This window comes from Beta vulgaris, chromosome 7 (assembly GCF_026745355.1).
Source record: "Beta vulgaris subsp. vulgaris cultivar EL10 chromosome 7, EL10.2, whole genome shotgun sequence".
Lineage (NCBI taxonomy): Eukaryota > Viridiplantae > Streptophyta > Magnoliopsida > Caryophyllales > Amaranthaceae > Beta > Beta vulgaris.
The window spans coordinates 30,123,430-30,149,599 of NC_079208.1; the positions used below are offsets into that span (position 1 = coordinate 30,123,430).

The 26,170-nt window shown below is 40.0% G+C and overlaps 1 protein-coding gene across 1 annotated transcript; it reads right to left on the reverse strand.

The window, feature by feature from the left end:
* Positions 1–550: 550 nt before the first annotated feature.
* LOC104898946 (hypothetical protein) lies at positions 551–7,202 on the reverse strand. Its single transcript, XM_010686089.4, has 2 exons — positions 6,232–7,202; positions 551–969 (listed from the first exon to the last, which is right to left on the reverse strand). Exons 1-2 carry the CDS (start codon positions 7,004–7,006, stop codon positions 863–865), a joined length of 882 nt encoding a protein of 293 aa, XP_010684391.1. The 5' UTR covers positions 7,007–7,202; the 3' UTR covers positions 551–862.
* Between the last annotated feature and the right edge of the window lie 18,968 nt (positions 7,203–26,170).

Consider the following 26,170-nt stretch of genomic DNA (forward strand, 5'->3'; position numbering starts at 1 on the left):
GGAAAGGAGAAAAAAAGCAAAAAAACTCAAAGACCAACCAAGACCAAACCAACCCACACTCATGCTCTTATATGATCTAAATCTTTTTAAGTACATATCAATGGATAGATTCCGTCGAGGAAATCATCCTTAAAAAAGGTTTTAGAACGATTCTATCACCTCCACTTTGATTCACTAAAAAGTATACAAGATTTAAACGCTTTTAAAAGAATAATTTCATGGATGAGATCTGACAATTAGTATATATTTAAATAGATTTAAGTCATATATTTAAAAAAAAAAAAAAACTTATAAAGTAATTATTTTGAAATTTGTGATTTAAAAATATTACAAAAAAATCCTTAAACAATAATCAACTCAACTCAACCCGAACACCTTAGACCATATGGTCACCAGAACACTAATAGACCCAACCCAAAGCTAAAAAGTAACGCAGATTGGATCATCCTATTCCCCAATTTATCAACTATAATTTCAGTTGCCGATAAATAAAATGTAGGCAGGACTCCGGAGTCAGAAAAATATGCACCCAAAAGATCGAATAAAATGGTTTGTAGGAAGAGATTATGATATAGCATAGATAAGTTAATAGCTTTGAGCCTTTCATAACTATTACAACTAATTCAGACTACAGTTAGTACCTCAGGCTCAAAAGAGCAGAAGTTGTTCAGTAAACTACAATGACTTCTGAAACACGCCCTAACTTTACATGGAAGATTGCCAAAAAATTCTTCCAAGGCAAATTACATGGGAAAATACACAGTTAAAAGTTCTTCCAAGAAAATTATACTAATATCACTAAGTAGTTAAGTACAAATCGAGCTCAACCAAATTCCGAGTATCTGGTTGTTAGGCGTTTGAATCATCTCACAGAAGCCATCATTCTCCAGTCATGCTTCTTCCTTCGGCCTCTGTGATGAGCTTTCTGCTCTGAGAACGAGTTCTCCCCAACCATCTCGATTCTGGAACCTATTATATACAGAGAATGAAATTAACAAAACAGACAGGATTTTTGCATTCAGCAATCACATAAAAGTTCGCTTGAACTTCTTTCTTCAATTATACAGTTGATACACCAATTCCAAGTTTCCTAATACCAAAATGGCTTTAGCATGACAGGGACTATACAAAATAAAAATGTTGTACAAAAAAGAGCAGCGTCTTCTTGCTATCCAGCTACAAATTCCTCATAATTTCAAGAATCAAACAGCATTAAGGCAAAAGCCATAAACAATGAGATAACCAAGTTTTGACCAACTATGATGAAACTATATAACACTGCACGTCAAATATCTAGCAGACAGGATGAAAGTGGATATCAGACCGGGTGCTAGTCATAATTCTACTGCAATGTTGAAAAAGAAAGATATAATACGAAACATTAGGTGCTTATTATATCTATATCTATTTCTAAAGTACCAAACCAGCCCTCCATACCCTCTATTCCTAAAGTATCCACAGACAGAGAAGCATATTCATCCAATTAAGCGAAAGGACAGCGTACGTACCATGCCTTTTATAATTTTATATTATCATACTTGACCCCAACACGATATAAACCCCATCAAGAAGGCAATCAAAAAAGAAAAATAAATTATGAAGTATCTTAGCACTGTTAGAGCAGATCATCCTTGTGTAGGGAAGTACAGAAATTTCATACAACAAAATCTGGTCTACACCAGATTTCTGAAGCGTAAAAAAAACCAGGAATCAGTTCATCCTTACTATCATGGCAAATATACGACTTTCCCATTAGAATAATAATGAGTTTGTTGGTCACTGCTTAATATGTGGTCAACAACAAAAATATGAGACTACATGGCCGTGTAAATTATTCTTCACCTATGAGACAATATATATTTTTTGTCTCCTCAATCCCTCCCTTTTTTCTCCTCTATATAAGCACAATAATATACTTAGAAGCTCAAATTGATAGCCCCCATGCTTTCACACAGAATTCTTTCTTTGTCACACTTCTTTTGTCTTCACTTTTCACCTCGAGATGTAGTTTTTTATTATCAAATTTTCACAATGTTTACTAATACAAATGGAAGATATTAATGGTCAAAGTAGTGCATTGAAGACCGTGAAATTGCACATCCAAAATTATCAATACCCAATAATTGAAGGTGATTTTAGCCTACTAGATATGAACACGATTTTGACTAAATCCATAGAAGGTTTTATTTTGCAAAAGGAAAAAAGTTGCCAACAAGTCTTTTAAGGGAAACCTATAAATCTAATTGGAATTTTCAATTAAGGGACAATGAATAAGGGGCTATCTAATTGAGGTTTCCCATCATAACTTCAAATCTAAGGTTAAAGAAAAATCGAGTGAGTTCGGGGGCAAGGGTACAAGCAAGGTCATGAACGAAGCTTGCCCTGACATGATTCATGATTTAAGTTTATGTAATTTAATAACCACACAAATCAGTTTAAAGCACCCTAAAAAGAATAAACCAAAGCTTGGTTAATCATACATCATAAACTAATTTAAGTGACGAGCTATTATACTAATTGTTTTACACAAATCCTAAATCCGATCGTCCATATTTTTCTGATCGTTATACAATAAGATATATGATGGGTGATGGAAAGCAATAAATCAAACAGCATAAAAAAAGTTAGAATACATACAAGCATACATAATCATGAAAATCTGACATCTACATCATGATAGATGAGTTAGTAACCATATGGAAATGTAAACAAGTATAGAAGAATTGAATTTTTGTACCATCAAATATTATATCATGTCGCCTAGATCTTAGAGGATTACGAACATTAGAAGGAGCGAGCAATCATTACGCCTTGTGAAATACTTCCTCCGTTTCAAAATAGTTGCATCATTTGGCATTCGGTAACTATTTATCAACCGACTTTGACAAGCATTTTCTCATTATTATATAAGAAAAAACATAGTCAAGTGGGATCTTGTTAAATTTGTGTCAATACGAGCATTCAAATATCAACTTTTTATAATTTTTACTTAGACACGATTAAAGATATTAACGTTCAAAAAAGTATATTGGCAAACATAAAAAAGCAAATGGTACAACTATTTTGAAACAGAGGAAGTACTTTGAATGGTGTTTTGAGAATATATGAGTGTTTAGACGTACGGCTAGCCAACAGTATTGGCCAATCCAGCCCATCCCACCTCGTGGGCCGTGTGGGTTGGGCCCGTAAAAAGCCCGGTCCAACCCAGCTCGAACTCTGAAATTGGTGGGTGGGTTATGGGACGGATTTTTTGAGAGCAGCCCACTAAAGCCCACTACGAAACCGGACCAGCCCAGTCCAAGTAGATATTGAACCAAATTGCATATATTTTAATCAAATTGTATATATTTTAATCAAATTGCATAAATTATAATTTAATCAAATTTAAAAATAATGAAATTATTCATTAATATTAATAATTGTATATATTTTAATTCATTTTATAGATTTTATAGAACAATGAATAATTCCAATGATTAAATAGTTTTGAAAAAAAAATTCTACTGCGGCCCGCCAGCGTGGTCCAGCCCACTAGACCCACGAACCGCTTCCCGAACCGTTAAAACCGGTAACAACCGGTGTAGGCCAAGATTTTCTGCCCGCAGACCAGCCCGCCCAACCCATGAATTTCACGGTCCGGTCTTGGGTCGTGAAATCTCAGCCCAGCCTACTACGGCCCACAGCCTGGCCCGCCAGGCAGCACCAGTGGCCATCATGAGAGAAATATGAGTGAAAATGATCTGTGAAAATGTGTAAAAAATAAGAGATAATGAAGAGAATTTATAGAGAAACAAAAATGTAGCGTTTCAAAAATAAGCTGGCAGACTCCTAAAGCATTAAGCAGCATCCAAGCATGTGCACTAACACCACACTTCAGGCGCGCTTCTGTTTCAACATCTACCTCCCTACATCGCTTTGTGTGGGGAGCAGAAGTCTGCATGTGGCACACATTTGTGTTCAGCTAAACTTCGGTTATCCACAAGCATTTCGTATCTTCTATCTTTTTCTCAAATCAAATTCGAGATTATCATTGTTCTAGAAAGCTTTACAAATGATAAAATCTGAAACTTTTTATATTATAAATTCAACGAAAAATTAATTAATTATCAAGGATAATAAATTAGGCCTCCCAAAATCCTTAAAAAAAAAAAAAAAAAAAAAAAAAGGCCTCCCAAAAGGTTTCTCTTCTTTCACGGTAATTTATGCAAGTAGGGATAGTAAAGATTTTTTTTGTTTATTTAAATATATATTGTATGGAAAAAGATGATTTTAGGAGAGAGAATGGAAGATAATTAGTGAAAGAGCATTAATTGTAACATTTTGGTTGAATAAGCAAATGAAAAAACAAAATTCAAGAAGCAAATAAACGATGGGACACGGTTTTTCTAGACAAATTACGGAAAAATGTGGAACTAAATATGAAAATGGGAACTATATTTTGGGGTACCCAAAATGAAAATGGGAACTATATTTTGGGATGGAGGGAGTAATTAATAAATGATGACAGTCGGGACATAGTCAGTAGAGATTATTCGACTCTTACAAGACTTGGACTTGTTTCCATCATGGTACATTATCTTCAATTCCAGGGCAAAGTGCAATACTTGTTGCGGAAAGACAAGTCCAAATGGGGGTTTTTCGTGTGTAGGAAGGGAGTTAGATTTTGACGGTAAGAAATGCCACGAGTTTGAAAATACTCTTTTTAATTTGGAATAATACACCCTCTTCAAAATAAATTCCATAAATCATTATTTTCTAGTATCAGACTAATAGGGTAGCAAGCTTGGGTTCATGTTCATGGAGATTATAGGAAGTTCTTGAAGATTCTTGCGAGACTCCTAGTTCTTTTAGGAGTATTATCTTGTAATTCTAGTTCTGTTACGAGTCTATCTTGTAATCCTAGTTCTATTAAGATTAGAAATCCTAGTTCTATTAAAATTAGAACTCTCCTTCAAAAAATAATTAGAACTCCTAGCTCTGTTAGGAGTATTATCTTGTAATCTCACTTCTATTAGGATAAAACCTAGTTCTATTAAAATTAGAACTCCTCTTTCTCTTAGGAGTATTAGAGTTTATATTCCTAAATCTGTTAGATATTATTGTAACTCTAATCCAAATTGGATTATGAGTCAAGTTCTATTTGAGTTAGGTTTTGCTTCCTAGATTTTACTTTCCTAATTGGAAGAAGTTTTAATTGGTTTGAGCATTAGGAGTAGGAGTCTAAAAAGTGGCATGTAAGTAATGTTTGCTTGCCGTCCAAGTTAAGAAGTTAGTTAGCTTAGAAAAGGATAAAGTTTGTTAGAAAAGATAGAGATGGAGTTAGTTAGGAGTCCTAGTCCTAGAATAACTTGTATGGTTGTTCTATTTATATTCTTTTCGTTTCTAAGTTAAATTTGAATGATTTTTATCTTAAACACTTGTGTACGCTTCTTGTTAATTTGTAAGAGTTAAAAGAACTTTAAGTCAGCAATTTTGTGAGTTAAAAGCTACAAGATTTCAAACCGCCTAAGAGTTCCTAAGAGCTAATCTTTTGAACAATTAAGCAACCATTAGTTTAGGTAAAGAGCTAATCTTTCTCTAAATTAGTAACTGTTTCTAGGTAATTAAGAGCTAATCTTTCGTGCTTAAAATGATCATCTATCATAGTTCCATAAACAATCACAAAAACGAGAGTTTAAGAGTTGTTTTAGGAGCCATATAGATCACAGACACACAAGGACCATGGCAGATAACTGAAATTGCAGCCAGCTCCTACTGATTCATAAGTATTATGGAAAAATTTCAACTGATTGAAGCGGAATTTTAGAGTTATCACTCTTCTAACCAATAATCAACATCTTCTCCAGCATGCTTCAATATAATCAAATGAACACAACGCAAAACTAAAGTAACCTCGCCACTTTATTAGGTTTATGAGAGAAAAGTAAGAAAATTTATCAAGGTTCTATTCTTAACATATTTGAGATAATTCCATAGTTTTTAATTATATGTTCACGTATCATTCACACGACAAGGAAATTGATGGAGTCAAATGCTATTGACAGACATACTATTACACACAGAACAATTCAGACTTGGTAATGCACAATTAAACACAAATAATTCAATGAAACGAAGATACTGCATATATCATACTCCATTTCCTAACTACAGGATATTGCATAAGTATATATCAAAGACATGAACAATATGATCAAAACTCAAAAAACAAATAAAAGGTTAGAAATGTACCTCCAAATCTCTCACCCCACAACAACAAGCGGGCATCCTCGTCCTCGTCATCCAACTCATCACCATACCCAAACTCAGCATCACCACGATATCCAGGCTCACTCCCGTAACCGGACTCACTCCCCTGAGCATCGAAGGCGCCCCCTAGAGCAGAATTCTCTCTCTCCCCAATTCCACTCCCCCTCTCTCTCCTGGCCTCACTCACATCAGAAGCCCAGCCATTTCCATTCCCAATCCCAATCCCAATCCCACCACCATTCACAAACAACTCTCCACTCGAATCGGTCCCGCCTGCCGCCACCATAAAATCTGAACAAGTCGCCGTGGCTGTGGCAGTGGCAGTGGCCCCTACTGAACAGCACCTCCCATTGCGGGTCCCACTACGATCGCTACTCCTACCGGAGACAGAGCGGGACCCACCTCGACGGCGTCGTTTCTTCGCCATCCAACGGAACTTATCTTTCTTGTTGTAATGGCGGGACTTGTCCCCGTCATCCTCGAAAAGACTGAGCTTGGAGAAATCAATGGAATCAAGGGAGAGAGAAAATAGAGAAGTAGCTCGATCTGATAAACAAGGGCGTTTTGGATGAATTCCAGTAGTCTTCTTGTGATCAGGGTTTGAATTTGAATTGGGATTGTTAGTGATATAAGAATCAGAATCTAGGGTTTTCGAATTCGAATTAGGGGTTGTGTAATTGCTGAAGGGTTTCCATGTATGGAGTTGGATCAAGCATGAATCGATCGAATTACGACATGTTAGGGACTTCGGTGACATAATTTACAAAGATTCCCCAAATTTATTTGAAGAAATTTACAAAATGTTTCCCAATTTATTTTGAAGAGATGGTAGAAATTAGATAGAAGAGAGAGATGGCAGACATTCGAGAAAGTAGTACTGCGAGGAGCAAGAAGATTATACATCGCGTACTTTTAACTAAGCTTGCTTGGTAGAGGTGAGGGGAGATTTACGTTATCACTTTAATCTTATAAGTTGTCGGGGAATATATATATATATATATATATATATATATATATATATATATAGCGAATGAATTCTAGATAAATAGAATAGTTACACTTAGTTGGTTTGACTTAGGAAGCCCATGAGCATTTTAGACTTTATAGGTGGACGTCGTATTTTTTTTAAAGAAAATATAGATATTTCGTCTTTTTTTATTTAAATATTTGACGGATATATCACTTTTAACTTATTTTGAATGGAAAGTTGATATGAAAAAGGAAATATTGATTCTAATAATCCAACCTTTGGACCATTCGCTCAAAATAATCTCACCTTTTGATTATTTTTTAATAATCCAACCTTCTAACACTATCCGCTCATTTTGAACCACAAAACCGTTAACCTGATGAAATGGTAAAATGAATTTTTTTATTTTTATATATCTCCTTCCTCCTCTAATCTTTCTCCTAATGTTTCTCCTTCTCCCCTGCACCAACAACAACCACCTCCTGTCGGCTGCAAGCCTGCAACCACACCTCCCCCACCCCTACTAACAGTCCTCGTCCCTTCCCCCTCGACGAACAACCCCATCCCCCGTAAACAATCCCCAACCCCCACGAACAACCCCGTCCCCACCCCCACCCCCAGCAAAGAACCTCCTTCCCACCAGCGAACAACCCCCACCCCCAGCGAACAACCCCCACCCCACTAAAAATCAAATCAATTTCAATATATTTTTGATTACTCTACGTTGGTCTAAAACATTGTTAGGAACAAAGTTCAGACCGACATACGGTGGTGGAATCGATTCGTGGTGGTGTTGGCAGGGGTGAGGTCAAAGGGGGAAGATGGCGCTGGTAAGGGTGAGGTCGAAGGGGGAGGGTAGTGCTGGCATGGGTGAGGTCGAAGGGGGAGGGTGATTTCGGGAGTGGTGGTGCTGGCAGGGGTGAGGTCGAAGGGGGAGGGTGGCGCTGGTAAGGGTGAGGTCGAAGGAGGAGGGTGGTGGTAGCATGGGTGAGGTCGAAGGGGGTGGATGATTTCGGGAGTGGTGGTGCTCGCAAGGGTGAGGTCGAAGGGGGAGGGCTGTGCTGGCAAGGGTGAGGTTGAAGGGGGAGGGTTGTTTCGGGAGTGGTGAACTAGTGGTCCTGGCAGGGGTGAGGTCGAAGGGAGAGGGTGGTTTCGAGAGTGGTGGTGCTCGCAGGGGTGAGGAGTGGTGTTGCTGGCAGGGTGCCTTGGTGGTGTTGGTAATTAATTATATGTTTTGATTAAGTTAATTAAAATTTAAATTATTTAATTAAAGCTGAACAAAACAGAACAAGACAAGTGTGCGATTAACCCATTCTCCTGGTCATCAACCTATTTCAACAGGTCACGGTTCAAAATGAGCGGATAGTGTTAGAAGGTTGGATTATTAAAAAATAATCGAAAGGTGAGATTATTTTGAGCGAATGGCCCAAAGGTTGGATTATTGGAATCAATTTGTTAAAGTGGCTTCTTTTGTTAATTCATTCCATTAGATCATGAAAGGTAATTTAGTATTTTTAGAGGAGGTCACCATTTTCCTCCATTTTCCCTTATATGATGCATATTTTATCTATGCTTCGCGTGTTGATTACATCACATACAAATTAAACAACTTTATAGACATATCGCAACATACTCCACGTTAATTATCATACTTGTTGTAGCCTAAAAAACGACGGCTACTCTGATGACACGTGGCACTATTCCAGCCCTACATGTGGCATTCGCTTAGGCAAAGAAAAGTACAAGGGTCTGCAGGTTCTTTGGGCTAAAGTACACTTTTCTGAGGAAAATGTGTACTGGAAAACTCCCTTGTGGTCCTAAAATTGTACTTAGGCCCAATACAAGTGAAGCCTGATTCAGCTAAAGCGTAAATTGTATTGACCAATCAGCACTTGCCACGTGTCATCATATTATTGCTTAGCCAATCAGATGCTCCCAAATTAGGGTGACATCAAGGCACAACAGTCATTCCAAACAGTATAAATAGTCCTTGAAATCAGGGGAAAGGTACGTTTTTTAGAGCACAGTACTGTTATTCTGCCATAAATTCTCTCTCTCTCTCTACTTTCTCTCTCTAAAAGTTCCTTCATATCCCTGATATCTGACTTAAGCATCGGAGGGGGAAATACCACCCAAACCTCCAGGGTGGGTCCCTTTTTGCAGGTTACTGATCGGAGTTTAGAATCGGGATTCGAGCCCAATCATTGTTGCATAAGTCTCTAAATTAAGAACCTGAAGTTGGGAGTTGTTGTATTGCATTACTAGTTTCGTACTACGTAACATTTAGCGCCGTCTATGAGGAGACGCAACAATGACGAATTGTCACTCATCAAACGTGGCGAGGAATAGAAGTTTCAGGGTTCAAGGAGAGGATACTGTGGATGACGAGAGGCCACCCCGAGGACGGGACAGGCATCATGCTGCCGTTCATCTGGAGGGAAGGACAGTGACCCCTGTCATCCAGGAAAATCTTGATCGTCCAGTGACAGCTGGCCACTTAGAGAATGTCTTAAATGACTTCCAGAACAGGATGGCCGCTGTCATGGAAGAGCAGATTAAGAACAATATGTTGTTCTTTCAGATAAGTCCAGGAGGAGAGGCAGCAGAGCCGCTCAAAGGGAGGTCTCAAGAGGGTCGTCCAGGGACTAGCCGGCCACCTCGGCCATAGTTGTCCAGGCCGCCTTCCAAGGGAAAGCAGCCAGATGTTAGTGACTCAAGGAGGAAGATGGACTGGAAGCTGGTAGTCCGTCCAGGAGACAATATTCCCCCTACCAGCAACAAAATGGAGACGGATGCTAGGGAGTATCTGGAAGCCAAGAGAGCGGCAGCCCAGCAGCGTTCAGCCTCTGGTTCCACTCCTTATATGAAGGACCCGTCATTAAGGCTTCTGTCCTGAACAGCAAGACGAAGTCATGGACCTTCGGCTTTTCAGCCAAGGCAAGAAAAAACAGTTCTGCAGCCAATGGTGTATAGGCGTCAGGCCTTAGCTAACACCTCTTCTAATCCGGTACTAAAGGAGTACCACTGGGAGCACATACCCATTAAGGGTCAGGTTGGGGCACTCCAGATCAATTGGCCAACTCCCTTCTCGGTCAGAATTATGGAGTCCCCTCCTTTCCCAAAGGTTAAGCTCCCGACAATCGAGCCTTTCGATGGAACAACAGATCCAGACGATCATCTATCAGCCTATAAGCATCAGATGTATGTCCAAGGGGTGGACGATGCTACTTGGTGTAAAAATTTCCCAGCTACGTTGAAGGAAGTAGCTCAGAAATGGTTTAACAATTTGCCGCCTAACTCAATGAACAATTTCACTCAGCTCAATATCCTGTACACCAGTCACTTTGTGGCTAACCGTCAAGAACAAAAAACAAGCATGCACTTGGGTAAGGTGGTTCAGCATCCTAAAGAGGCCTTGAGAGGTTATGTGAAGAGATTCAATCTAGAAGCGATGCAGATCCAGGATCTGAATGCGGGAGTGGCGCTTGACGCCTTTATCAGAGGTCTAAGACCCGAAAGCTTTAAGTTTGATTTGGTAAAGAAGAAAATCACCACATTGACAGAAGATTTGAAGGAAGCTGAAGCATTCATTCATGCCACGGAGGTTTGTGCTGAGGCAAAACAGTCGGAGGTAAAGAAAGTTGAAGAGGCTATTCAGCCAAAAAAGAATCCGCCCAAGAAAGCTGAAACTTGGGCAATGACTTCGTTGACCACCTTGTCCAAGAGGAGTAGGCTGTCTGAGCCGGCAGCCTCAGTTGAACCAATAGAGTTCAACAAAGATCAATATTCCATTCTTATGGAAATTAAAGATCAGCATGAGCTGAAAGCCCCAGCTGAAATGAAGACGCCCTACCGTAACAGAGATAAAAGCAAGTATTGTCATTTCCACAAGGATTGTGGTCATGAAACCAATGAGTGCAAGCATTTGAAGAGAGCATTAGAAGATCTGGCCCGAAAGGGAAAAATGAACAATTATCTCCCTTCGTCAGGAAGAAAATTCCAGAAAAGAGATAATCATCAAGGAAGAAAGATGGATGGTGACAGCATAGATGATGATGTAGTAATGGTCATTTCAGGAGGATTCGCGGCCGGCGGTCCAACAAATCACGGCCACAAGAACTATTTAAGGGAGCTAAGTCAGGTTATGCTCACCAACCAGGCTGAGTCAGATCCTTTTCCCAAAATAGTGGTTAGTGAGTTGGACCGAGGAAAGATAAAGACGCCGCATGATGACCCGCTAGTTGTGGAAATGAAGATTGCCAACCTCAGGGTTAGGCGAATTCTGATTGATACCGGAAGCTCTACTGATATAATCAGTGCTGATTGTTTATCTCGGTTGAAGTTTGATAAAAATGATCTGGTGCCTGTAAATCATCCTATAATTGGCTTCGGCGGAAGAATCATCCATCCTATGGGAACCGTTACCCTACCCGTCAGGGTTGGGGAAAAAGATGCTGCTCGGACGCTTTTTGTGAAATTCTTGGTAATACGGGACTTGACTGCTTATAATGTCATTCTCGGACGACCTACCTTAAATCACATCAAGGCTGTTATTGTGACACATCTAATGCTGATGAAGTTCGAGTATGAAGCTCTCTTAGCCGGCATTAAAATGTGCAAAGCGGCTGGGGCCCTGGAGATTGAAGCTAAAACTGATTCTCTATTGGTAGTCAGCCAAGTGAACGGGGACTTCGAATGCCAGGAGGCGTCCATGGGTAAGTATATGAACTTGATTAATGAGGAGATCAAGCCTTTGAAGCGATTCGTCCTAGATCAAGTGCCCAGATCTGAAAACCATCAAGCCGATGCCCTCTCTAAGCTGGCCAGTTCGGCCGAAGGGGATGTCCCTAGAACAGTCTTCTGGGAGGTCAAGGCGGCAAAGATCATTGATGCCGAGGAAAATCTGATTCTCAGCCGAGAAGACAAGTGGATGAGTCCCATTATTGAACACAAGAAGACAGGTCGGTTACCTCTTGATCCTTTAGAAGCCAAGTACGTGAAGGCTAGGGACAAGTGGTTCGAGTTGTGGAATGAAACTCTATACAAAAAATCCTTCAACCGGCCTCTTCTTAAGTGCATCAGCAGGAAGGAGGGATTGGACGTTTTGAAAGAGCTGCATGAAGGAGCATGTGCCTCCCACATTGGGGGAGGGCGTTAGGAGAAAAAGCTCTAAGGACCGGCTATTTTTGGCCGACCTTGAAGGAGGACGCCTTGCTTTACGCTAAGAAATGTGATAGTTGTCAAAAGCATGGCAATATCTATCAGAAGCCGTCCAATTACTTAACTCCAATCCTCTTTCCTCTTCCCTTTGCTAAATGGGGAATGGATATTTTTGGCCCTTTTCCTATTGCGGCCGGCCAAAGAAGTTTGTAGTAGTAGCGTCGACTACTTTACAAAATGGGTGGAGGCTGAACACTGAGAGGCATAACCACCAATGACGTCAAAGGGTTCATCTGGAAGAACCTCATCACAAGGTTTGGTATGCCTCAGTCTATTGTCTTTGACAATGGACCGCAATTTGAAACACCCAAGCTTCGTCAATGGCCGGCCGATCAAGGGATCAAGGCTCACTTTGCTGCAGTGGCTCATCCACAAGCCAATGGGCAGGTCGAAGCTTTTAATAGATCTTGTCGGCCGGATAAAAAGAAGTTAGATAATGCAAGGGATTATGGGTGAAGAATTGCAGTGGTCTTATGGTCAATAAGGACAACGGCCAAGAACTCCACGGAGAAACTCCATTCATGCTGGTATATGGCTCTGAGGCCGTCCTTCCTATAGAGATTGAAGAACCAACCCTGAGGGTGATGATGTACTCAGAAGATGCTAACTGGGCAGCTCTGCGGACGGCTTGGATTAGTCCCTGAAGTCAGGGGCAATGCTGCTGAGAATGCAACTCTACAAGTTAAGGATGGCAAGGGAGTTTAACAAAAGAGTTGCAAGGCGTCCATTGAAGCTTGGAGACCTCGTCTTGAGGAAGATGGAAGCAGTCGGCCGAGCTAAGGAGCTAGGAAAGCTCACTCCTAATTGGGAAGGACCCTACAAAATAATCGAAGTAGTTCAGAATGGCACCTTTCGTCTGGAAGGCATGGACAAGCGTTCTATTCCTAGGACGTGGAATTCTGATACTTTGAAAAAATACTTTGTTTAGGGTATCTTGAGAAATTGTAATCTACTCTTAATGCATTACAATGAAAAAAGTGGAAATGTATACATGTACCTTGACTATCCGTCAAGCAAAATTCATATAATACAGCTCTACTTTCCTATGACTCTCTGTTTGATTTATTTGCTTAAGTTATATACTATTGTCCAAAGCTAACTAATACAACAGAGCAGCAAGTAAACGCACCTTCTATTAGGAGATCGGCAACATGTTATCATCCTAAAATGGATAATACATAAAATTGGCCGTTCGTTTACTTAAAGAGTTAAACATCTCCTAAACAAGGTCGGCTGGAATTAGGACGCCTTAGTAAAGGTATCCTACTTTCCGTCCAAAAGCCTAAAATTTAGAAATAACAACCTTAGTAAAGGAACAAGTTATTTCATATTTAACAAAGATGGACGGGTTGCAATCACCTTCATAAAAACGTCTAAGTTATTTAGAAATTATGGCCTTTTCTCCTTCTTGAACAAAGGAAGGTTATCAAAACCTCCTCGTCCAAGAAGGGGGGCATATAGAGGCATAATTTATTAAAAATAACTAAGTCTTTGTCCAATGACGAATGATTGTCAAAGTTCAGGCCGAACAAGTTATTAACTTAGCAGTTTTTAAGCTCACAAGTTTTTGCTTAGGCATCTGACGAACGTCCTGACCTACTCGTCCAAAAAAGAGCTATTGGTTCAGACGAAGTAGATTATGACGAATTGCTTTCATACTTGAGCATTAATGTTTAGGCAACTGATAAACATTCTGACTTACTCGTCCAAAAACAGCTATTGGCTCAGACGAAGTAGGTTATGACAAAGTCTTTTAGGACAAATTGCTTTTGTACTTGGTCATAAATACTTGATCAAAACAAGGCGTCTATGCAGAAAAGTATAAACATTGGAGATGAAAAAGATAACTCTTTATAATAGAAGGAAAGGATTACAGCTAATCTAAAAACTAGATTACAACTAATCTAAAGCAAAAGTACAAAAAATTACAAGTGGCGCCGCGGCCAAATGAAAATGGGGAAGTAGCGTCCGGAGGAGTGTTGTTCTCTTCGTCCTGGGCCTCGGCATCGTCTTCTTCTTCTTCGTCTTCTGAAGACTCTTGGAAGACGGGGGGTGCCTCCCCTTTAAAGTTAGCTCTGTGCACACTTTCTTGAAATTCTAGCCGGCGAACATACCTGGGGATGTCCTCCTCCTCGGCCAGCATTCCAAAGGCCTGCACGACCCAGTCCTTCGAAGTATCAATAATCGTATTCATGGCCTCCTTGGCCGCCTCCACTGTAGCCGTGACTTCAGCCCTCAAGGCCTGGTTTTTCACCCTAAGGACGAGATTTTCTCTGAAAAACTCTGCGGCCATCAGCATGACCGAGTTTCTCTCGTCCTTAAGAGAGCGTTCCAGGGCAGCCTTCTCGTCCAGCAGTTCGGTCAGCCGAAGGAGATAGGTCTTGTTTTGGGACTCTAACTCGGCTGACCGCATTTCCCAAGCTAACTTGGACTGCTGGTGCAGCACCTCTTGCTCGGCCATCGAGTACTGAGCGTGGTCCGCAGCCTTAGTCACGTCCTGGGCGAAATGCTTGTTCTCTTTCCTAAGCCCTCTCGCCTAGTCCTCGGTTATCATGCTGCGAGCAAAGAGCTGAAAATGGAAAAAGACGAAGATATGTTAGGACGGTTGTATAAACAGATAAAAATCTAACAAGTATAAAACCCAAGCGTCCAAAGAAGACAAAGGATGTACCTCGGCAGCAAGTTGAGACATGTAGCCTACATGTCCTGATGATGCTCCCCTCAACCCCTTGATGTAAGGTTCAGGGAAACATTTGAAAAGCTCCATCTTCCCAAAAGCAGCAGAAGAGTCATCGTCTGAAAGGATGGGAGAGCCGTCAGTAGCTGGTCCCTTCCCTTTATATGAAACATGAGACTCGTCAATATTTCTGATCGGAATAACCACGGCTTGTTTGTTGGACGGACTCATCGAACGCCCGCCAACCCGAAGTGTTCTAACTACGTTTGAATAATAAGACTCACCAGAAGAACGGGAGATCGTCCTATATGCCGCCAGCATTTGGCCTACCAGCTTAGCCACTGGTCCAAAAAAAGCTGACCCATCCACAGCCGCGTCCGGTTGTGAAGACTGACCTGCGTCGTCCAAATCAACAACCGCGTCCGGTTGAGCAGTAGCAGGTTGGCCGACAGGACCGGTATAGGTCACTAATGCTAAATCGCCGGCCTGTGGAAGCTCCTCGTTGGCCGGAAGCTCCTCCTTGATCGAAAGATCAATCAAGACCTTGAGAACAGGCCATGATGATTTTTTCTTCTTAGCCGTGAAGCCCTTTGCCTTCTTAGGGGGAGGAGCTTCATTGGTTCCGGCCGGTCTTTTTTTGGCTGCCGCCTTCTCAGCCAGGGCACTGGACGTTGGGGCATTTTTCTGAAAAAGTTGGAAAAATGTTAGTGAAATGAAGAATCCAGGAGATGTCCAAGATAGTAAGAGACGTCCTGTCCTTCGAAGAAGGAAGGCGTCCGGGACGGTTATGGACGAATTGCCTTCAAAGAAGCAGCTCGTCCATTGCAAGAGTGAAACCGTCCCAAAATTATTTCGGGCGTATTGCTCTTCTAAGAGGGAGCTCGTCCAGCTAATTCCGGACGTATTGCTCTTCGAAGAGGGAGCTCGTCCAGCTGATTCCGGACGTATTGCTCTTCGAAGAGGGAGCTCGTCCAGCTAATTCTGGACGTATTGCTCTTCGAAGAGAGAGCTCGTCCAGCTAATTCCGGACGTATTGCTCTTCGAAGAGGAAGCTCGTCCAGCTATTTCCGGACGTATCGCCCTACAGAGAAGGGTCCGTCCGAACATATGTTTGGACGATCTACCTCTGAAGAAGGCGCTGAAAAAAAGAAAGAAAGAAATACATATATTTTAAGCATACCAGGGTATCCGTCCTTTTTTCAGCACCGAATTTGCTGAATTCTTTCCAGAGAGTATCTGCAAATCTGGATGAGCTCATGTCTCCTATCCAAGACTTTTTCAGTTTACCTCTAGCCGAGTCTGCAAATAAGAAAGAAAGAGGAGGCTAATGTTAGACGAATGATAATTAAGACGAGAGTTCTACTTGGATTTTTTTTTTAAAAATAATTATACCTCTATCCTCGCCTTGCCTCAAGTCGGCAGCGACTAGGAAGTTATCGTGGTAGAACATTTCTTTAAAAGGGATCCAATTGGACGGGCCCTTAAAAGAGACGTCGTCCATGGAATACTCCGAAATTCTGAAGTACTCCACCATCTCTTCAGCTGAGTTGCTCTCTAACTCTAAGTAAGAAGCCATCCGTCCAGTGTTGGTGTTGCTTCGGCTAAAATCACGAAGCTGTCTAGCAACCGCTTCATTGGGCGCCTGGACGAATAAGAACTCGACCTTCCAGGAGTGCATCTTGGACGTTTTATCCCAAGATATCAGGAAGCCCTGACGGTTGCACACGCTCAGCCAACTCCCTTCAACTGTTTTGGGAACTTTGGAAACATAATGGATTTGGGAGAAGGCGGCCAAAGAAGGGTCCACTCCCTTTAAATTGCAAACGGCCAGGAAAGTAAGGATGTTTTGCCAGGAGTTTGGGGCATGTTGATTGTGCCCTATGTTATAGTCATGAAGAAGTTGGCTGATAAAAGGGTGAAGAGGAAAGCACAAGCCGGCATCTAAGGCCAGACGGTAAACAACAAAATGGTCCGGAGGGGCACTAAGTATGGTGTCCTCTCGGCCAGGGAGGACGAATCGGTAACCCGGCATAGGCATGGCCACAGAGAAAGGTCTAAGGTTGGAGCCTACTCGTCCCAGCCAAGAATTATCGGCCAAGATGAATCTATGATCAGAAAGAGGACCTAGCCGGCACCTTATTTCAGAAGAAGTTGTAGACGGCTCCTCTGAATCGCTAGCCGGATGGGAAGAACTAGTCTTATTCGTCTCATCAGAAACAGTCCTATGTTTGGACAGACTCGGATCGGGAGAGCCTCGAACTTCTTATTCCTCCTGGACAAGTTCAGGAGAAGGGCTAGGGTTTTCCGGACGAGCACTTTGGACTTCGCGTTCTCCCTCAGCGGGAATCCGTCCAGTAGATGCCTCCATTTTTGAGCTGGAGGCCGGCAGGTTAACTCCTCGTCTGATACGAGCTGTTTGCTTGACGCGCGCCAGATTACCCTGCACAGGTAAATACTGGGTCGTCTGACTTTGCCGTCCATGACAAAAGAAAAAGAATGCATGTCTGGCCAAGATAGGTCCAACTCTAGAAGATGCCGAAGAAGATAGGCCCTCTGTTCTAGGGCTAGTACCAACCCTTGAGCGGCCGGATTTATTCGATGAAGAAGACGAACTCATTTTCGTAAAATATGCGTGAAAAAACAAGAAAGAATTAACGAAATACCTGTAGAGAAAGCTCGGACGAATGTCAAGGATGAACTGAAATCTCGGACGAATAGAGTAGCAGTTTGCAAGAGCTCGGATGGGAGTAAATTCTCTCTCTAAAAAGCTCAGTAAAAATTACAGAGTCTCTCTCTCTAGAAAATTTCTCAGCGATGTTAAAATGATTTCAGAAACGACAAGGTCACATATTTATAGAGGGGTGAAAATGACCCCCTCATCCGGTAAAAATAACCGTTGCACTTAAAGGTTGACCTGTGGAGACCGGCAAAATGGCGCCTCTTTTTTGAAAAAGAGAATGGCAGTTCCAGGTCGGTTAAAAAAGAAAAGATTAACCGTCTTGGCGTCTAAAAGGTAACTCCCTCTTTTAAGGGGCAAATATTGTAGCCTAAAAAACGACGGCTACTCTGATGACACGTGGTACTATTCCAGCCCTACATGTGGCATTCGCTTAGGCAAAGAAAAGTGCAAAGGTCTGCAGGTTCTTTGGGCTAAAGTACACTTTTCTGAGGAAAAGGTGTACTGGAAAACTCCCTTGTGGTCCTAAAATTGTACTTAGGCCCAATACAAGTGAAGCCTGATTCAGCTAAAGCGTAAATTGTATTGACCAATCAGCACTTGCCACGTGTCATCATATTACTGCTTAGCCAATTAGATGCTCCCAAATTAGGGTGACATCAAGGCACAACAGTCATTCCAAACAGTATAAATAGTCCTTGAAATCAGGGGAAAGGTAAGTTTTTTAGAGCACAGTACTGTTATTCTACCATAAATTCTCTCTCTCTCTACTTTCTCTCTCTAAAAGTTCCTTCATATCCCTGATATCTGACTTAAGCATCGGAGGGGGAAATACCACCCAAACCTCCAGGGTGGGTCCCTTTTTGCAGGTTGCTGATCGGAGTTCAGAATCGGGATTCGAGCCCAATCATTGTTGCATAAGTCTCTAAATTAAGAACCTGAAGTTGGGAGTTGTTGTATTACATTACTAGTTTCGTACTACGTAACGATACTACTTTCTAAGCTTATATTGACTTTATAAGGCTTTAGGTGTTTATTAGTAACCTATTAGTGATTGTACATTGTCATTGCACTGTTACCAAATGAATCTCATTTTCCCAATATAAGAGAAAATAGAGATAAACTAACCATTTTTCTAACTTAGTACTTAACCAAAGTTCAATTTCTTCAACTTATCATTGATTTTATCGAGTGATTTTCTTCTCATGTACCTTATCTATTTTTAAGTCTGCCTAATTTTTCTGTCAAAAATCATACTTCTTTGTCTCTCTCCTCCCTTCCACCACCACAACAACCACCTTCTACTACCTCCATGCAACATATCAAATTAGCCAAAAATCGCATGTGTTTTATGAACTACAAATTCAAATCAGTCTCCCACCTCTTTTCACTTTCTCTCTCCTACCCATTTTGGGCATCCCATTCAATTTAACGAAATAATTTCTCTTAATGCACTCATCAAGCTATTTGCGATAATCTCCTCTTTTTCTCTCTACATGTTCAAGTTATGTTTGATAAGTTTAGTTTTTACTAAAAATAATTTATAGAAAATTTCCCCTGCCACGGCCGACCATCATTCGTGTCTATACGTCGGCTCCAACTCTTCTTGTTGTGAATTTATTTAGGAAAGATGAAAACATGGAACCTCAATTATCGTTGTTAAAAACTAAATACTAACTTTTTTGAGGGGAACTAAACTAAATCACTAGTGGAAAAAAGCACATCTGATGCGGCCAAAATCGGGCTTACTGATTTGGTTTTGGTCCACATCGGGTGGGCTCGCATCATATCCACAATATTTACTGATCCGTTCTAAAATTGGATCAGCAAATTATTTACTGATCCAGTTTTACATTAAAATTGCATCTGTTTGTTGAAATTTATGTCCACAAAAGGTGCAGACCTGCATGCTATAAGTTTGCACTACCTTTCAAGTCTCATTGCCTTCAACCAAAATACACACAATTGTATATGAAACAAAATGAAAATACAACTTAAGCAGTTGTATACGAAACAAAATACAACTAAAAATTCAGTGAAATACATTCACATTAATTCCAAACTAAAACAAAATTACAAGATCTGGAATTAAATTTACACACTGGAAAATAGAAAGCCTCAAATGAGAAATCAGCCATGAGGCAGGAGCATAACAGAAATAGCAAAAATCTTAAACTAAAATACACAAAACCATAAATCTAAAAAAAAAAAAAAGATAGATCTAAAAAAAATGATAGATCTTAAAAAACAGAAAAAAAAACACGGAAAAAAACTGATATGAAAATTAAAGAAAACAAACCTAGATCTAAAAAAAACTCAAGAATACAATCTACATCCAAAAACTCAAACACATGGCTGAACTCGAGTTGCTGATGGCTAGATTGGTATTTGAAGTTTGGTGGTGTCATATACGTTGGTGGTTGGCGTCGACGCCGTGGTTGGTACTATTACGAACTGTTAACTTTCATGATATTATGCTAAGAAAGCTTAGAATACTTGAATCATAAGCTAGAGAGAAGAATGAATGGATTATATTCAGAGAAAATGAATTTGAATGAATAAATTACAAGGTGTGGAACTCCTTTTATAATAGGAGTCATTAAAAGAGGATAGAAGAAAGTTAGTTACAGAATAGTCTAACTAACTAACTGAATTTGTTATTTGGCGGTGCTGAGCTGGCATTGTGCTGGTGCTGGATTGCAAATTTAGTATGTTTAACATCCCCCCCAAGGTTGGCAGGGTGGGAAACATGCCAAGCTTGGTCAACAAGAACTGAAACTAAGCTAAGGGGAGCACCTTGGTGAATACATCAGCTAACTGTTGAGTGGTAGGTAAGTATGTGAGTTCAATGAGGCCTTCTATCACCTTCTCTCTAGTAAAGTAACAATCTATATCAATGTGTTTTGTTCTTTCATTGAACACAGGGTTCCTTGCTATGTGTAATGCAGATTGGTTATCACAATGTAGTTCCACAGGTGTGAGATTACGAACTTGTAACTCTTGGAGTAATCTGACCATCCAAGTGATTTCAGCAGAGGCACTTGCCATGGCCCTATATTCAGCCTCTGAAGAAGATCTAGATATTGTGGCTTGCTTTTTTACTTTTCCAACTTATGGGAGAATCACCCAACATGAGAAGATAACCAGTAAAAGACCTCCTAGACACTAGTAGAATAAATGCTATTTGCTGCGGTTAAAAAGTGCCCTATTGCTGTGGTTTTGGGCGCGCAGCAATTAAGGGGGCAACAATAGGTATTAATTATATTGCTGCGGTTTCTAGCACAAAACCGCAGCAATAGTATCATTTTATATCAGAAAAAATCCAGTATATTGCTGCGGTTTCTAGCCAAAACCGCAGCAATATGACCTGGTACAAAAAAAAAAAAAATTTTTTTTGCATTTGCTAATCAAAGTTGAAATATTAAAACCAAACAGTTAACATATTCACTATCCATTAAATTTGCAGATAAACTGAAGATAAAATGTTTATTAATATATAAAGATGAAAAATCTAATTACATCAATATTGCAAAAGTATAAAATGTAAAATAGAAAAGCAAAATTAAAAAAAAACAATTACCAGTATATGACTAATAAGAACAAATAATACTAAAAAATAAAAACTGAAAATAAAAAAGAGATCTAACTACAAACCACACTTAAGAAACGAAAAAACAATGAAAATAAAAACGAAAAAAAACAAAAAATTCTAAAACAAAAAAACGACGTTGATAGAAGACTAAAGTGAACAAATCTTGAAAGTAAAGTGAAACTACAAACCAAACTTAAAGAAACGAAAAAACAATGAAAATAAAAACGAAAAAAAAAAGAAAATTCTAAAATGAAAAAACGACGTTGACATAAGACTAAAGTGAACGATGACGACCGTGAGAGGACCGACGACCACGAACGACGACAGACGACCGAAGGTTGGTGAATGACGACGAAGACGACGTTGGTGTGAGGGTTTGAAGTAGACGGCTTCGGTGAGAAGTGAAGACGACGACGACATTGTGAGAGCTTGGGAGGTGAACGACGACGACGACGACATTGTGAGAGCTTGGGAGGCGAACGACGACGACGTCGGTGGAAGGTGGACGACGACGACGTCGGTGGGAGGTGGACGACGACGACGACGACGTTGGTGTCGAACGAAGAGGGAAGATGTGAGAGGATGAGAGGATGAGAGGAGAGAGGAGAGGTTTGAAAAAACGGCTGAGAGTATTATAGGGTTTGTTAGCAGCGTGAGAGTATTATATATGTGAGGTTTCCACGCCTAATATTACGGCTAAGTATATAGCAGCCTAATATTGTTGTGGTTTCCACGTGGGACCGCAACAATATACTTCATCCGTTTCAAAATAGATGCTACATTTTGACTAAAACGCTTGTCGATGCACTACTTTGACTACTAATATCTTTAATTATGTATTAGAGTAAAGTATAAAATTTTGATTTTCTGAAAATATACATTAAGACAAATCCAACAACATATTATATTATAACATTTGATTTTACCTAATAGTAAATAATGCAGGGTCAAACCTCACTCATGAATAGTAGAAAAGTCAAAATGTAGCATCTATTTTGAAACGGAGGAAGTATTAAAAAAATATTTTTTTAATATATTGTTGCGGTCCTGCGTGGAAACCGCATCAATATTAGCTGTTCAAGGTCCCACTTTATTTTAAAAAGTATTCGTTAGACAATATTGCTGTGGTTTTGGTCGGGAACCGCAACAATATTGTCAATTTCTATTTTTTCTTTTTTTTTGCGTGTTATATTGCTGCGTATAGGTAAAACCGCAACAATATCACCGCAGCAAATAGCATTTATTCTACTAGTGAGAGTCAGGACATGAGGCCCAATCTGAGTCAGAGAAAGCCTGAAGTTTGAGAGTAGGAGCACCTTTGAGCAAGATCCCTTGTCCAGCAGTGTGAGAGACATAAGAGAGGAAATGATGAAGGGCATCCAAATGAGCTAATCTAGGACTCTGCATAAATTGGCTTAAGACTTGAACTGAATAGGACAAATCAGGCCTAGTGTGAGTGAGGAAATTTAATTTCCTAACTAAACACCTGTAGACAGTAGGGTCTGATAAAAGATCACCAGAAGTAGCAGATAACTTAAGATTGAGAGGAAGGGGTGTCACAGCTGACTTGAATGTAGTGAGACCAGAAGAGAGTAAAAGTTCTTGAGTGAACATTTTCTGAGTCATTGTGATTATTCCTTCAGGAAGATAACTTATTTCCGAACCCAAGAAATAACTTAACTCACCAAGATCCTTAATGCTAAAAGCTTGATCAAGATGGTGTTTGAGATGAGTAATGCTAGCAATGTCATTACCAGTGATGATCATATCATCAACATACACAACAACAATTGTAATAGAAGTGTCATGGATATTAGTGAAGAGACTATAATCATTTTTAGATTGAGTATAACCTTCAAGCACAAGAGCAGCTACCAATTTTGCAAACCATTGTCTGGAGGCTTGTTTAAGGCCATACAATGATTTAGTAAGTTTACACACCTTGTTCTCTGGATTGGGATAACCCTCAAGTAGCTTCATATAGACTTCCTCATGGAGATCCCCATGAAGGAAGACATTATTAACATCTAGCTGAAATAGCTTCCAACCCTTATAGGCTGCCAAAGCTAAGATGAATCTCACAGTAGGCATTTTGATAACTGGAGAAAAATTCTTCATATAATCAATACCATACTTTTGGTTATATCCTTCGGCTACTAACCTTGCTTTATATCTTTCAATCTGGCCATCAGCTCTTAGTTTCACCTTGAAAACCCATTTAGAACCAGTGGGTTTCTTCCCATGAGGAAGGTCAACAACTTCCCAAGTGTGATTGTGCGTGGGCTAAAGCTGTCAGTTCTTTGTTCATAGCTTCAACCCAAAGTGGATTAGAAGCTGCTTCAGAATAAGAAGAAGGTTCTGTAATATTAGGAGAATGAGCAATAAAAGCCTGAGAAGAAGAAGAAAGAGCAAAAAATGCAACAAGATTGCACCAATGTCAAGAAAAAGAAGAAGAAGTTTGACAAACATAATCTTGTAACCAGGTGGGAGGTTTGCGAGGTCTTGATGTTTGTCTAGGTATAGGTGGTGTAGGTAATGGAGAAGGGGGAGGAGGATTTATGTGGATGTCAGGGGAAATAGGATGAGGGGAATCAAGAGAGGAGGAGGACAATGGTATAGGAGAAATAGGAGAATGAGGTGGAGATGGTGAAAGTGGAGTAGAAGGTGGATTGGGAATATCAGGTATGGTGTCTGTAGGAGCAAGGACAAATGGATCATAGAAAATATGATCAGTAGTAGTAGCAAGGAGAAAGAATTAGATAGGAGCAGAACTAGAAGAGGATGATTGAAAATGAAATGGAAAGTGTTGTTCATGAAAAACAACATCCCTAGATATTAAGATTTTGTGAGTGGCAAGATGATAAACCTTATAGGCTTTTTGGTTAGCAGGATAACCAATGGAGACACAAGTTTCAGCTCTTGTGTCAAATTTAGTTTTGTCAGGTTTGGAAGTAGAAACAAAGCACAAACTTCCAAAAACTTTAAAATGGGAGATGTCAGGAGCAATGTTGTGAAGTTGTTGATAAGTTGAAATATGATTAAGAACTAATAAGGGTGTTCAGTTAATAATGTGTGTAGTTGTGAGGACACACTCACCCCACAAATGAATAGGGACATTAGACTGGAAAAACAAAGCTCTAGCACATTCTAAAAGATGTCTGTGCTTTCGTTCAACAAGGCCATTTTGCTGAGGAGTATGAGAGCAACTCTTCTGATGAACAATGCCTTTGGAAAGATAAAATTGCAGCATATCACCTTCACATAACTCTTTCGCATTGTCGCTTCAAACAGTGCTCACAGTGCAAGAGAACGGATTCTCAACATAAGTAATAAAGTAAGTAAATATAGGAACTGCATCAGATTTGAACTTAAGGAAATGTACCCAGGTGTACCTACTAAAATCATCAACAATGGTGAGAAAAAATTTGCAACCAGACATAGTAGGATGTTTATAAGCTCCCCAAATATCAATGTGTATCAATTGAAAAGGCCTTGATGTAGTAGAGTTGCTAACAGGAAAGCTAAGTCTACATTGCTTAGCTTTAGGACACACTTGACATATGCAATCTAGAGCATGTTTTACATTCATATGAGGAAATACATGCTTAAGCTAAGTAAAAGGAAGATGCCCCATTCTGAGATGCCATAACTTGGCTTCATGAGAAACAGCAGCTAACACAGTAGCATTATTTTTGGACAGAGCTGCAGAAGAAATGTGAGAGTAAATGGAACCAGGTGAAATAGCAGCAAAATATAAACCATTGTGCAGCTTACCAAGATGAATTGGTGCTGTCAGGGAAGGGCCTGTAGAAGACAAGAATGAGTAAAATGCAAGGTACAACTCATGGTGGCACACAATTTTGGCACAGATAAGATTGAAGCGAAATCCAAGAACAAATAGCACATGATCTAGAGTAATGACATCAGTCAGTTTCACAGTGCCAGTGTGAGTAATAGAAACTTGCCTTCCATCGGGTATGGTAATATGATGGTTATGATGTTTATCCAGTAATTGATAATCAGAAAATAAGGATAAATCACAACAAATGTGATCTGAAGCACCACTATCTATTATCTAACTGGAAGCCAAAGAAGATAACAAATAATGCTTACCAACAAATAAAGTTGTACGAGTTGTTCCACTTTGTCTTCTGTTCATTAAGAAGACCTGATAAGTGGTTGTATTGCTCCATTGAGATGACAGGAGAAGAATGATCTTCAGTATAAGGAACAGTAGGTGGATGTTCACTTTGAACAGCAGCAACAAACTTCTTTTGAGGAGGCTTCCAATCAGCAGGATAGCCATGTATCTTAAAACATCTCTCAATACTATGGCCACGAATCTTGCAATGAGTGCAATAATAATGAGATCCTCTCTTGATACCAGAAACATTAGTAGAAGATGAAGATGGATGTTTATAAGTCCTGTTAGGCTCAGGATAAAACATGTTGTTTGCTGCTAAGGCCATAAGTTCATTGCTCTGATGATTGATAAGACTCGATTCTTTATGTTTCTGTTCTTTAAGAAGGAGTTTGTATGCTTGAGTAATAGGTAGTAAATCCTCCATCATCAAAATGTTGGTTCTAACATGTTGATAAACCTCCTTAAGTTTCATCAGAAAATGAACTAATCTTTGGTCTTATTGTATCTTCAAAAATTTCTTTGTAAGATTACAGGTACAGTTACCACATTCACAGCAAGGTATAGGTACAACTTCATCTAATTGATCCCATAGGACCTTCATTTTAGTAAAAAATGATGAAACATCATCATTTTCTTGATTC